Source organism: Mastigoproctus giganteus, chromosome 13 (assembly GCF_048544385.1).
Source record: "Mastigoproctus giganteus isolate SK-2022 chromosome 13, ASM4854438v1, whole genome shotgun sequence".
NCBI lineage: Eukaryota > Metazoa > Arthropoda > Arachnida > Uropygi > Thelyphonidae > Mastigoproctus > Mastigoproctus giganteus.
In genome coordinates, this window is record NC_143587.1 from 50,351,725 (window position 1) to 50,367,214 (window position 15,490).

At 35.2% G+C, this 15,490-nt stretch overlaps 1 protein-coding gene across 1 annotated transcript in view; it reads right to left on the reverse strand.

The window, feature by feature from the left end:
- The window catches only part of LOC150076033 (WD repeat-containing protein WRAP73-like), an 88,073-nt gene that overhangs the window by 39,491 nt on the left and 33,092 nt on the right, over positions 1–15,490 (reverse strand). Inside the window, exons 9-10 of the mRNA XM_090387406.1 lie at positions 9,127–9,211; positions 3,043–3,171 (exon numbers count right to left, since the gene is read on the reverse strand). Of these exons, the coding sequence (XP_090243532.1) occupies positions 3,043–3,171; positions 9,127–9,211 (214 nt within the window). The remainder of the gene's footprint in view (positions 1–3,042; positions 3,172–9,126; positions 9,212–15,490) is intronic.

A 15,490-nucleotide genomic window follows, 5' to 3' on the forward strand; every position in this document is an offset into this window, starting at 1 on the left:
ATTGTCACCATTCCACTCACCTGAACCATATGCCTCACCCCATTTCCTACCTGTAAACATTTCGACCATACCATTTGTGATTGCTACATACTTCACTATTGATTTACCAATCCTCGCAGACCATAAAAATCCTACTTCACTTCAAAAAAAAAGTTGTGGAACAGGAGCAGGACCCACAATCCATGTTCAGTGAGTAACAATAGCAGTTATTATAACTCGCACTCACAATTATGCCTCTTCCAAAGTTTGCTTTATCATAGTCCTTTTCAGTGGCTGCTCTACTTCACAATTTACAATATAGTCAGAAGTTTGCCTGCTACCAAATGATGCCCGAGTTAAAGATGAATTTTTAAATGAATTTTTCACAACATCAAAGGTGTTTACATTTCAGTATCAGGCAAGCATATAAATTTAATGTCAGAATTATGTTCACATAAAAATATATAAAAAATATTTGAGAAATATTTAATAAGTAGAGATAAAACACCAAACCTTTAGTGCTGTCATATCATTATGAATAATGAAATGAGTGAAAACTTAGAGAGAGTATTTCATTAAGTAAGAAAGCAATTCAATTATTTAATTATAATGTAATATGTAATCAATTATTGACTACAAATACAATTTATATACAGTAGAGCGTCAGTTATCTGGAATAACTGATGTCAGACCTCTTCCGGATAGCCAAATTTTCTGGATAATCAAACTGGAAAATTTTCCGGATAATTTTTCCGGTAAGGTTAAATAAATTCAATCTAATTATTTAATTAAATAAATTTAATCTTAAAATTAAATAATCAAGATTAATTAAATAAAAAAAATTATAAACTAATCTCGGAAAATTAAAAAGAATTTTAAATACTTGGTTTTTTTGTCTTAGAGATAACGAGCACGGACAATCTGTGCATCCCAGTGACATTTGTGCACACACACAGCAATTGTAACTCGCTATTTTCTCATCTTAAAACCTGGTGCAGGCATTTCTCTTTTAATGGCTAGGGTTTTTCTCGGTAATGCTTTCCATAATAAGCTCATCTCATTAACATTATAAACGTTTCTTTCTCTTAATTTGCTATAACTGAAGTGAACTTACTTTTAAAGGACACTGTTGCTGATTTGTCTGCAGAAAGCACAGAGTAGTACTCTGTGACAGAAAGTTTCTCACCTTGAACATCCAGTTCACATATACCACGTCTCAGTTTAAAATTTTTCAGCCAACCTGTGTCTGCCTTAAAATCTTCATTGCCTCTTAATTTTCAATTAAAATCCAATGCTTTTTCACACAACATTGTGCCAGACACTGGTTCACCTAAACTTCGCTTCTGAAGAAAACAAAAAAATAAAGTGCACTCTCTAAAGCGACATTTTCAGGTTTCAACATTGTCTTTTTCCTGCTAGATCCTCCTTCACTATCCATAATCAACACAAATTCTGTTATAGCAGTGGAATTTTCCTTGATGTCATAAATTGTTGCAGTCCCCACATTAAACTCTTTGGAGAGATTGCCTAAATTTTGACCTTTTCTAATTCTATTAATAATTTCTGTTTTTTGTTGCAATGTTAAAACTACGTGTTTTCTTTTTGTTCACATTTTACATAAAAAATTGAGAAAAATAATAAATTGCACAGTTTTGGGTCGATATTATTCTTACTGAATTTGGAGCTAAACTAATCTGAAATCTGAGAAAAATAGTCTCTGTGATATTTTTCTAAAACACATTTCTGAAGGTCACATATAATTCTAGAGGTCACAACCATAAAACAATAAAAACAATTTGTAGTTTTCAGTTTATAGAGCTTTTTGTTTGTACAATCTGTTATAAATGGGTAGTAAACTCGATCTTTCACTTATTATAAATCAAAATTCAATTTGCAAACGCGATTACTATAACCAGCGCTTACTGTACTACTGTTAATAAAAAATAAGAAAGATCAGCCTTTCAAATTATTCTGGGTAACCGACGTTCTACTGTATTTTTTTTTGTCTGTGTACATGTGGTGGTCCTCAAACAAAAAAGAAGTCTCCACTTGTGCTGTACCTAGAAATTAAATGGAAAGTAAATTGTGCTATTTATTTTTTTTTTTTTTGGAAAATGGTATTTATTGTTCACATAGCAATAATCATTAATCCTCTAGCAGGCATCCAAGTGTAATTGGCAAGTCAAAAAAAAAAGAAAAAAGAAAATGTAAAAAATTTAAAAATCTATTAGAATTATATCGGTGTGAATTTTAGTATTGTTCTTTTTCAGGCATGGTATTCATTTTCAACCTGCATTATTAATTATTTTTTAATTGGAAAAATAGAACCATAAAATAATTCATTATGGTACTGCACTTATATATGAAATACACTGCTTACCTGCTCATGTTAATTTTCTATAGAGATTTGGTTTAATTTTTACTCACTTTGCATTGCTGTGTGTGTGGGAAGTGAGAGGGTTTGAAAGTGAGTTTTAAAGTGAAATAGAGATTAGTTGGAAAACATTTTTTTTTTGGCTAGCAAGCTATTAAAGAATCTTATTTCTTATTATCTAATAAAGTGTTAGAATAAAGAATAAAATTATAAAGTGTGCTATTTTAAACTATGTCTTGTCTTTTATCCCAAAAAGGTTAAATGATGTATAAAATCACCCATGCCTGTTCTTACATTTTATAATGCATCTGAGGCCAGGAGGTACCAATATATACTGACCATTAAATAAATTGCATTTATTCTATAGTCAGTTTGACCATTTTTCTGGATAAAAAAATCCACATTGTGGGAGAAAAAGACCCTGCAATTCTCTACTGAGAACAACGAACCTGGCTGAGGTGTGAGGAAGCGGGGGGGGGGGGGGACATTTCCATTAGTGCTTGCAAAAGTGCAAGCGCTAATGAAAATTAATAGCAGAATACCTGTGTATTGTGAACATGTTGAAACTTCCTTATAATAAAATAATTGCAAAAGTGTAGCCTGTACAGAATTTTTTACATTAATTCATATTTAAATCATTACAGGTATAGAAATGACAATGAAAATTACACTAAAAATAAAGCATTTACCATTAACTGAAGCCAAATACCTAGCATCAGGACTAAAGACTAAACTACCAACTCCATGTTTAGGGAATGCTTTGGAAGGATCCAAAGGAATTGAAGGCACTGTTATAGGTCTTCTTTCTATCACTTCATCTATTTAAATGCATAAACCAAATTATCTGTACACCATATCACAAAATCAATCATTTTTAATGAACACTAGAAAAACTATAATCATCCAATAATTTATTCTATATAATAATCTATCTATCTATCTATGAGGAGGGAAAGAAAGTAGGTTTATAAGACATAGTGAAAGGTTATTTAACTATACTGGTATCACACTACTTTTTGGCATAGTCTCCACAAAGACTAAAACACATCATATTGTAGGAAAAGTTTTTCTATTCTCTTTTGATAGCAGTCCACATCCTCTTTGGTCAGCCAAGGTCACTTTGTTCTTTCTAAGTCATTATCACTTGGAAACCTGTAACATGTTTTAGCACTGAAAAAAAAAAGACAGTACCACTTTGCCAGATCATGGTTATATACAGATGCTCCTACTTGAAACACTGCAAAAACTGTTGGGTTGACAGCAGAATATGCCCGTGTGCTGTCATGAAGTAACAGAACATTCTTTCCAAGTATGTTTATCCCTTTGACAAGTATGACGATCTCTCAAGTAACGTATAAATGGATGTAGAGGATATTATTGCATAAAAAAAAAAGTAACTGAGTTTTTTTTTAATAAATTCTGATTTGATATCTGACAGTTTTACTCTAATATTGGGCAATCAAAATAAGAACATTAATATTTAAAAGCAAATGTTTATGTACAAAGTTTTCATTTTTAAAAATATATCAAAATTCCACGAAGAAACTTCACCAGCAGCCACAGATCACTGGGAAATTTGTGTTTAAGCAACTATAAGGGATGAATCAGGGTTGCAAAAAAGCCAAAAGAAACAAAATTTAATTTCTTTATATGGCTATTCCAGGAGTGTTGTAAATAAATTAAATGAATGTGCGCTTTTAATTACATCAATCAATGCTGATATAATAGGACTAATGGAGACATGGCGCCATCTAGAGAGAAGGAATGAAGAATTTAATTATGGCAAGTATAGCATGTTCAGGATGAATACTGAGTCTCTGTGCAAGATCACATGTGATAGAGGTAAGATGACAGTCAGGGTATGTTACACACCAAACATTTCTGAGATGTGTGACAAAAATCTCTACAGGCAATATGAATGGGCAACCAAATGTGATTTGCTGCATTATGGGAGATTCAGTATGTCTCTCATAGATTGAAAATTATGGACAGGCAATACACCACGGGGAAAGATTGTTATTTATTCCAGTGTATCAGAGAAAGTAGGGGCTCTAATATCTGTGACTTGATTCTCACCAAGGATTCAAGAATGCATCCAAAATTTTGAAGGATCACCTCAACAGTGCAGGAAACAATAGTGGTTAGTGACCACAATGTCATAAAATAGGAAGGGGTCCAAAGAATTTCTGTCATCAGAGGAAAAGAAGAGGGCTTCAATTTCAAGAGTGGGGACTATAATGGACTGAGATATTTCTTGGGCTCTACTAACTTGAGAGATAACTATAAACTGTTGTATCTTGGAAGCTACCAATACATTTGTTCCAGTGCAGAAGTTTTGCAAAAGAAAGGTGCCCAAGTGGATGGCCAGAGAAGTTAAGGGTTTAACTGAGCTAAAGAAAAAAGCATGGGATAGTTACAGACTACTGTAAGATACTGATTTACATGAGTATTATAAGTGTATATATAACAAAATCACTGATGGGGTAAGACAGGTGAAAGCCGAGTACTAGAAATCACTAGCAAAGAGAGCTAAAAATGGAGACAGAGTCTCTTTTTATACACGAATAAAGGAATAAATCAGATAGGTCCCTTACTTGATCGAACTGGAAAAGTCACAGAAAGCCCAGCAGAAGTGGTTGGTATACATCCTGTTATACTAAATAAAGCTGAATGTGAGTGCATCATCCCAGTGAGAATGTTAATGAGATCATCATTAGCCTCCAAGGAGATCACGATGAACTGAAAAGCACTAATGTCTCACAAAATCCACAAAAGAGGTGCAAAAGACATGGTGGGTAGCTACAGACCAGCGATTTAGACTTCAGTGTAGGTAAGATCATAGATTCTCTGATTAAGGATAAATTACAGGACAATCTCAATAGGAATAGTATCTTTAAAGGATCACACCATGGGTTCTCGAAGAGGAAACCTTGCCTGCTCAATCTAGTTATTTATTATGATGAAGTCAGAAAACAGTCAGATGCAAGAAAGAATTATACCATTATTTACTTTGACTTCAGTCAAAGTAAAAAAAAAGCTTTTGATACAGTTCTCCTTGAAAGGCTATTATATAAACTGGAATAAGTTGGGATTAATGCCAATATTCTTCTTCAGATCAAGGGCTAAAAGACAGAAGACAAAGATTAGTCAAAAACAGACAAACTCAGGGTGGACCGGTTTAGCAAGTGGAATTCCTCATGAATCAGTCTTGGGGTTACTTCTGTTTCGTACCTTCTTTAAAGATATGATGACGGAGGTGTCAAAGTTTGCTGATGATTTAAAGGTAAGAAGTGTGGTTAACTACCAGAACCATTCTGCTTCAAAGTGATTAGGCCTGCTGTACATACAGTCTAAAAAATGGAAACAGAAGTTAATTGCTTCTAAATGCATGATTTTGCTCTAGGAACAGAAATCCAGACCTTTAAAAGTATCTTACAAACAAGGGGGGGGGTTGGAGTTAAATGTGGTTCAGGATAAAAAAAGACTTGGGTGTTATAATTCAGTCAGACATCAAATTTTCCATATGCCATAAACAGGTGGCTAGGAAGGCACATGGTATCTTGTCTATGATATACAGGGCCTCTGCAAGTTGGCAAAAGGATGTCCCTTTATACAGGACAATGGTGAGACTGCATTTCGAATACTGTGTTGAGGTCTGGAAGTCACACTTGAAGAAAGACATAGATCTTATAGAGAAGTTTGAGGGTAACCAGATTGGTGAAGGGATGCTAATCGATGTCCATACAAAAAGCAGTTTAGAATGTGTGGACTGTAAAGCTCGTCGGCCTTTATCCAGTGGGTGGTTGATTTCTGGAACAGACTTCCATCAGTCGTTGTAGAAGTGGACAGCTTAAATAAATTCAAGGCAGAACTAGACAAACATTTGGAGCGAATGGATGGGTGAAATGGGAAGGTTTTTTTTTTTTTTTTTTGGCTGATGCTGTATAAACTTGCTTTCTTGCATCATATGCCTCCACTAATGCTAATGCTATTATAATAATTATACAACCATTAACCCATAACTATAATTTCTTTTTAAAATCAAATGTAGCAAAAATTAACTGAAAAAATTTATCAAAAACATAAAAGCTCATATTTCTAGTAACAAGATGAAGTAAAGGTAGTACACAACTATACAAAATTGTGATATTGTCATTTCCTGTGTCATCAAAATGGAAAATGCATCACAAGTTTTTTTTTTTTTTATTTCTCATTCAATACAAAATTTTATTGTTACATCTGATTTGTAAAAAAAAAGTCATTAAAAAGAACCCAAAGTATAAATCTGCATATTAAACTTTTATGAAATTTAGAGAAAGAAAATGTAGACTGGACTGTTTTTTCCTTTTATTATCAAATTCTATATTTGATAATAAAAGGAAAAAACCACACTATAAGTATACATACAGTGGCAGCCACATTAATTGCATCACTGTAAATTTTCTCCAAAAAAAAAGTAATTCAATCGAAATAATTGCCTTTATAGTCTAATTTATTATACATTGATCTAAAATGATTATGCATGTTATTAACTACAAAAATAAATTAAAAAAAAAAAACTTAAGACTTTATTTACAAATAATCACAGACATACACTGCAGGCTATATGAATGCCTTTTCATTGTGGCCACTGTTTCAAATCAACATTATGTAATAAGATGGGAAAAATATTAGCAGCAAACAAATACAGTTTTGATACCATCTATAACATCTGATACCATCTTCTATAACAGATATTAGTATTTTGTTGGCCTACCAGGAGCTTTAATTACCACCTTGTGCCTGTCTGGAATTCATCTGATATAAGTGATTATATCAGATTCTTGATATAATCACTGCTTAGTTCGTGGTACCAAAAGTGAATAATGGTTTCTTGCAATGTTATCTTGATTGATATCTTTTCAGCACCAATTTTCTGTCCCATAACACTCTAGCAGTTTACAATTGGGTTCAAATCGGGACTACTTCCCGGCCATGATAAGGATCAGATATTGTAGTCTTGATGTACTTCTGCACCTAAAGATAACAAAAAATTGATAATATAGTTAGTATTTGAAACAAGTTAAAATTAGCATACTATAAATTGTATTAAATTAATATGTATTGTTGTACTAACGTTATGTGCAGTGTGGCAAGGGACAGAGTCACTTTGTGAAACACAATTTCTGTTCCTTGAAAGAGGTCTCTGATGACAAGCAGAACTCTCTAAAACTTTTGTGCAGTGGTTATCATTAACAGTACCATTTACAAAATGTATCTTCCTACTCTTTTGGTTGTTATGCATCTCCAAACCATCTAATCCAATGGAAACTCTACTGCTGATTGAATACAGTCAGGGTGATAAGCTTTGTCAGACCTGTGCTGAATGTAGCATTTACCATCTGATCTGTGGAGGTTAAATTTTTATTCATCAGATAATATTACAGATTCCCATTAATCAATCATCCAATTAGCATGTTCTTTAACCCACGTAGCTTAGTCAATTTTTCCTCGTGGATTTTTTTGATAAGGGCTTCTTACAAGGTTGATATGCTTTTAGACCACCCATCAGAAGTCTTTGTCAGACAATTCTATCATTTGCATTTACTCAAGTATGTTCCTTCCATATGGATTTTAGGTCTGTGGAACTTGCACAACAATTACGGAGGCATAGATGCTTTAAAACTGTCCTGTGCTATACTACTTTTCTGTTTCAGTCTGGTTCCAGATTTTCTCTTGACATTTCTGGTCTCACATTTCTTTTTAAGTAACCTTGACAATTCCAACTTTTGCAGCTATATGTCAACTAGAAAGACACTCCCTATCAAAACCAATAATTGCAATTTTCTTCTTGGAGTTAACCAAGTGTAATGCCATACTGCTGATGAACAGGAAGTGAAGACAGATAGGAGTAGATGTATGCTTTTATAAACAAGATGATGCAATACCATTCTAATATTACAGGATGATGATGCAATAGCACATATTTTACAGTATGATGCAATAGCACAAATTTTACAGGATGATGTAATAGCACCTTGAGATGACACATAATTTTACCTACAGAGGGAGTTATTAATGAATTATTAAACTTTAAGAGGGTGATGCAATTTATGTGGCCACCACTGTATAAGAAAGGTATTAGATAGTATGAACCAGAGCTGTAATGCTCAATACGTTCTACGTTGATATCAATATTTGTAAAATAATAAGAGAAGTTTACCTCAATATAGTACGTAGAACACTTCAGTATGATACTCTCCAGAAATTAAAACAAAAAAATCGAAAAACTTACATTAGAGTAACAAATAATTTAAAAAATAATTAAAACTCAATTTAACACAATAAAACTCAATTTAACACAATTAAAAATAAGAAAATTAATTAAAAGAATTTAACAAAAGAAATTGCAAAATGATTTTGCAAAAATTGTTTTGCAATTTTTTTCGTTAAATTCTTTTAATTAATTTTCTTATTTTTAATTGCGTTAAATTGATTTTTAATTGTTTTTTAAATTATTTGTTACTCTAATGTAAGTTTTTCAATTTTTTCATTTTAATTTCTGGAGCGTATCATACGGAAGTGTTCTACGTACTATATTGAGGTAAGCTTCTCTTATTATTTTACAAATAAGAAAGGTATATACAAAAGTATACTTATAGTCTTACATGTATATACAACTATATAAAACACAGAATTTGATAATTAAAAAAGTCTACATTTTCCTTCTCCTTTAAATTTCATGGCTGCAGCATCCTTATAAAATTTTGTGTAGGTACTAAAGAAGAACATACATTTACTGTGAGGTATCAATGCTCCTGGCTCTCCATCAATGAATACATCACCAATCATTCGTTCTTCTGTTTCTTTATAGACAACCTTAACAATATAAAAATGAAATTACCATAATTTCATACTGTCAATAAAAAATAAGAGATAATGATAAATAATTGTAATGTAGTAACTTTTAATAATTGAAATACACTAATTGTAATACTCAACAAAAACAATTTTCTTTGTTTCACAGAGAATAATAATAAAATAATTCTCATTAAAAAAAAAAAGCATTTAGGTATCTTTTCCTAAAGTGAATAAGCATGTGTGCATTCGGTTCATATTGGATAACAATGCAACCACATATAGAAGATTTTACAGCTTCAGCAAATGGATAAGTCTTAGCTATATTTCTGCCATTTTATTGACTTAATTTTCATATTAATTTATTTTCTAGAAGTAGTTTTATAGTCCTAGTCACACTCCTTAGTTTATTTTGAATTTAGATAGTGATTTTGCAAATTAATACTTAGTATTCGTAGAGCATTGTACTATTCAAAACTTGCTGTCATTCTTATAGTATATTATATTGATACGGAATAGCATAACGTATATCTTGAGCTTGATAGCTTAAGGTATAACGTAAAACTAGATAGCATAAGGTATAACATAAAACTAGATATCATAATATGTAGTACTATATTAGGAATCTCTTAGCTTAGTATAGTATTATCAATAAAATTCATTAATATTAATAAATTTCATTGTTAATTAAAATGTGTGAAATGTTTGCGGACCTTTCTGAAACAGTGAGTGAGTGAGTGAGTGAGTGAGTGAGTGAGTGAGTGAGTGAGTGAGTGAGTGAGTGAGTGAGTGAGTGAGTGAGTGAGTGAGTGAGTGAGTGAGTGAGTGAGTGAGTGAGTGAGTGAGTGAGTGAGTGAGTGAGTGAGTGAGTGAGTGAGTGAGTGAGTGAGTGAGTGAGTGAGTGAGTGAGTGAGTGAGTGAGTGAGTGAGTGAGTGAGTGAGTGAGTGAGTGAGTGAGTGAGTGAGTGAGTGAGTGAGTGAGTGAGTGAGTGAGTGAGTGAGTGAGTGAGTGAGTGAGTGAGTGAGTGAGTGAGTGAGTGAGTGAGTGAGTGAGTGAGTGAGTGAGTGAGTGAGTGAGTGAGTGAGTGAGTGAGTGAGTGAGTGAGTGAGTGAGTGAGTGAGTGAGTGAGTGAGTGAGTGAGTGAGTGAGTGAGTGAGTGAGTGAGTGAGTGAGTGAGTGAGTGAGTGAGTGAGTGAGTGAGTGAGTGAGTGAGTGAGTGAGTGAGTGAGTGAGTGAGTGAGTGAGTGAGTGAGTGAGTGAGTGGGAGCCTCGAAGAAATTAATATGAGAGGCCCATTAAGCTCTCAGCTGCCCAACTCAATGCCACTCCTGTGCATCAGGCAACACAGCGGCAATCTCCAAGGCAGAATGCACTGGTTCCATAGGAGCTACAATTGTCGGTGACTCTATTGTCAGGGAGACGGGGAATATATGTTATGCAAAAAAGGATAGGCGGAACAGGACCAGGGTATGTCTGCCAGGAGCAAAAGTTGATGACTTAGTAGAGCAGATATCATCTTTTAAGGACATAAAACATGATATATGACCTTAAGAGTAAGAGAGCTGCTGATTTTTTTTTTTATGTAAACCCCAAACACGAAAGGTATTAGAATCTATACTACTTAGTACCATGCTTTGGTGGAGGTTGAGAAGACGAAAGAAGATATTTGTTGACATTGAACTTGAACTTCTGTAGACTGTAATTTTCAGGAAATACGTATGAAGAAAGGTTGTTCCAGAAAACGGCAGTTGAATGAATAAACAAGGAAGATGAAAAGTTGGTTCTGTGAGATTGAAGTTGGACAGTAAATGGATGTTGGCTGCTGGTGGCATGTGTTCGGACTGTTTTGAAAGAGAGAGTGGGAATTATAGAAACCAATTCAGAAGAACAGTGCCTATGAAAATATCTGTAGAAGAGGCATGCAGCAGAAAGAGAACATCTATGAGACAGCGAGTGGAGAGTCTCTGTTAGAGATGAATCATTAATTAACCTAACTGCCCTCTTCTGAATGGAATCAAGAAGCCAGAGAAAGGTTTTGGGGGCACCACCCCAGATGTGGGAACAACATTCCATGGTAGAGCAGATTTGCAATTTGTACAGAGTGAGCAGCTGTTTGGAAGAAAAGTAAAGCCGAGAGCGAAAGAGAAAAGTTTTTTAGATGTAGAGGAAGCAATATTTGTAATGTGCTTGTGCCAAGAGAAATTAGAAGTCACAGTAATCCCCAAAAGAAATACAGTAATACCCCGACTTACGCTACCCCGACTTACGCGAACTCGGAGTTACGCGGTTCTTGATTTTTTCGTTTGGCAACGCTGCCGCCCACTATCTTCAAGGTCGTTTTTCATATGTTATCGATATACGGTGCGACGGCGGAGAATGAGAGCGAAAGATGAACAAAATTCAACTTTGCTGCTTTTATGTTTTTTATATCAGTGAAGGGGAAACACATTTCACCATAATAACGTAAAAACCAACACAATTCCAGCTATCGGTATAATTGCAAATGCAATTAGATCGAGTTTACTACCAGTTTATAACAGATTTCACTAGCAGAAACGCAACTGGATTTTTATTGTTTTATGGTAGTAACCCCTAGAAATGTGAGGTGTTAATAGTGTATCTCTGCCTTTATGGTGTTGTTTATTCAGTTGCTATGTGCGCGCAGCTTTGTTTATGTGTATCAAGCGTGCCTCCTCGTTTTGTAATTGTGCTTTATTCCCTAAAAATGAATAAAATACTTAATTAAAAGGTGTGAAAAGGAAGCGTCCTGGTGAAGACACTGCAGATTCAGAGAGAAAAAAAAAAGCAATATCGATAAACAGAGGCGGACTGGATCAAAAATTCTTACCCGGGAAAATTTATAGTGGCCTCATACTATGGTTTATGGCCAAAATCACACTGGCCCACCGAGGTTTCCCCGGTAAGGCTTATGGCCAGTCCGCCTCTGTCGATAGAGAAAAAATATGAAATTGTGAAACGCTTTGAGCGAAATGAAAGACCATGTGATATTGCACGTGCTACAGACCTAAATGAAGCAACGGCGAAAAGCACATGACAATTGCAAACTTGAGAGGTTGAAAATTGAAAAGGGCTCAATTGTAAAGGGCTTAAAAATTTTAGAAAACAGACTCCAACGAAGAACGCATTATAGCTACAAAGCAAGGAATAAAAAAATTATTAGCTTGCTACGAAGAAATTCTGCGTGAAAAAACAGAACGCGCTGTGTCGTCAGACGAATTTGTGAGATTTTATGAAGCCATCGACATCGAAATAACTTTTTTACGTAAGTCATTTGTTTTTTTTAATACATATTTTACATTAATATGTATAAAGAACTGCAATTTTATTAATATTTTTCTTCTAAACTAGTGTTTTTGTTAGTCCTTGGTCCCAATTAAGCAACATTTATATGTATTTATATGCAAAGTTGTACCCCGACTTACGCGAATTCGACTTACGCGATTTTCGTCGGACCCACCTATCGCGTAACTTCGGGGTATTACTGTATATCATTTTGCCTAGAAATCGGAGTGTCACCAAAGATAAGCATAGCCGCAAAAGAATCCTTTTCGCGAGATATAAAACAAGACTGAGTTTTAGAAGGGTTGAAATCAACTAAGTTGTCTTTGCCCCACTTGAGAATTACCTGAAGATCAGCATTTAAGGAATTGGTAGCAGATTTTCGAGAAGTTGAAGCTGTTTGAGTAGGGCAAGGTTTCTCAAAATGGAAAGTGGAATGCAATATGCAAACATCAGCAAAACTATGGATAGGATTTCCGGTCAATGGAAGAATGCCATTAATATACAAGAGGAAAAGATTGGGGGAAAGAACTGAACCTTGGAGGACACTAGCATTAGTAGAGAAGTTAGAAGACAGAGAGCCATATACCATCACCCACAGTGAGCGATCAGAGAGAAAACTGGATAACCAATTACAAAAAACAGTTGGCAAACCATAAGATGGAAGCTTGTTTAGAAGACCTTTATGCCAAACACGATCGAAGCCTTTGAGATGTCAAGAGCAATTACTTCTGTTTCACCTAACTTTTCCACTGAATTAGTCCATAAATGGGTAACATAAGCCACAATATCAAAAGTGACGGAATCCATACTGGTGATCGTTGATCAGACGGAAGTTTTCTAGTTAGTTTAAAAGTTGCCAGTTAATTGATTTCTCCATTACCTTAGAAAGAGAAGAAGTAATTAAAATGGGACGATAATTGGATGGGAGGGATTTGTCACCCTTTTTAGGAACTGGCTGAATATGAGCAAATTTCAAAGCAGAAGGAAAAACACCTTTGGAATAAGAAAGTGAAAAAAGGCAGCAAAGAATAGGGGTAAGTTCAGGAGCACAGGTTTTGAGAACAAGCGGAGAAATACCATCAGGACCTGGTGCTTTCTTAGCATCAAGATTCATCAAAATCCTTCTGATATCCTTTTGACGGAAGACCACAGGAGGCATTGAATGGAGCGTGTTGGGAATGGTGGGAGGTTTTTACCAAGATCATTAATACATGAGCTGGAAGAAAAATGGGATGCTAGCAGGTCAGCTTTATCCTTGGCTGAAGTGACAACAGAACCATCTGGTTTGGACAGAGGTGGGAGCAGAGATGGGCAAAAGTTGCGACCAATAGCTTTGGCAAGAGACCAGAATGCTCAGCTACTATTAGAGCAAGAAGCAAGTTTTCTACTCTTAGCCTGTTCAAACTCTAGTTTAGACTGATTAATAACTACTTTACAATTGTTGCAAGCTTTGGTGTAGGCAGAAAATGAAACTGAAGAATTAGAAACAAGCCAATTACGATATGCAACATTCTTCTCTTGAAAAGCCTTAGCACATTTATTGGAAAACCAATGTTTAGATAAAGGACGAGATTTTAAAGTGGAGTGTGGGATAAAGGATTCCATTCCTGCAAGAATAATTTCACTGACACGATCTGAGCAAACATTGACATCAGAAGTTTTGAAACAGTAATTCGACCAAGGAAAAGAAGAAAAGAAATCTAGCAGGTCATCCCATTTTGCATTCTTGTAATGCCAAACAATACGAGGTTGGGAATAGCCATAAGATAAAGGCTCCATTGGAGAAGAGACAATCACCAAGTTGTCATCTGAGGTGCCTAAAGGACCTCTCACTTCGACTGTGTACTTAGAAGGGTTGTTTGTGAGAAAAAGATCAAGCGTGTTGGCTGTATGGTTAGGATTGTCCAGTTTTCTTGTAGGTAAATGAACAATCTGTGCAAGTTCATTAGTAATTGCAAAAGCCTCAGCATCTTGACCAGCTGGGTCAGTGACTAGAAATTGGAACCCAGCTGGAGTTGTGAACATTAAAATCACCAAGGAAAATTACCTCACTGTTAGGAAAGATGGACTGGAGAAAGTCAAGTTGCAAAGAGAGGAAGTCAAAGAGCTCAAGTCAAAGTGATTAGGGGAGTTGGGAGAACTGTAGAGACAACAGATGAATTTGACACAATGAAGTAATAGTAGTAGTAGTGGCATGTGATGCAAGAAAGCAAGTGTATGAGCTTATGCAGCATCAGCCAAAAAAAAAAAAAAAAATCACACCATTCCCTCCAAATGCCTGTCCAGTTCTTCCTTAAATTTATTCAACCTATCAACTTCCACAACGACAGATGGAAGTTTGTTCCATCAATTAACCACCCGCTGGCTAAAGGCAAATTTCCGCACATCTATTCTACATCTGTCATTTCTTAATTTGAATTTATGCCCCCTTAGGTTCGTAATCTGAACAAGTGGACGGATCCCATCAGAATTCAGCGTGCTGAACCCATTCAAGCCCTTATACACCTCAATCAGATCACCGCGCAGGTGCTTAGTCTCCAGCCACTGCAATTCGCAGAACTTAAGCCTCTCTTGATAAGAGGATCGCTTCATTCCCCTCACCAATCTTGTTGCCCTTCTCTGTACACACTCAAGTAAATCTACATCCTTCCTAAAATGAGGCCTCCAGACCTGTACGCAGTACTCAAGGCGTGGCCTGAACATTGCCTTATACAGAGGGATAATCACCTCCTTTTCCCTGCTAGCAAAATTCCTATATATCATTGACAAAACCCCATCACCTGCCCTGGCAGCCTGTCTACATTGCTCAGAAAACTTCATATCTGCCTGCACAATTACTCCCAGGTCTTTTTCATTTTCTACCACCTTAAGTGTAGTACCACACAGTTGGTACGTTTCTCTGGGGTTACTTCTACCCATATGCAGTACTTTGCATTTGTCAAGGTTAAACTTCAGTTGCCACTTCTTAGCCCATCTGCCCAAATTATCCAGATCCT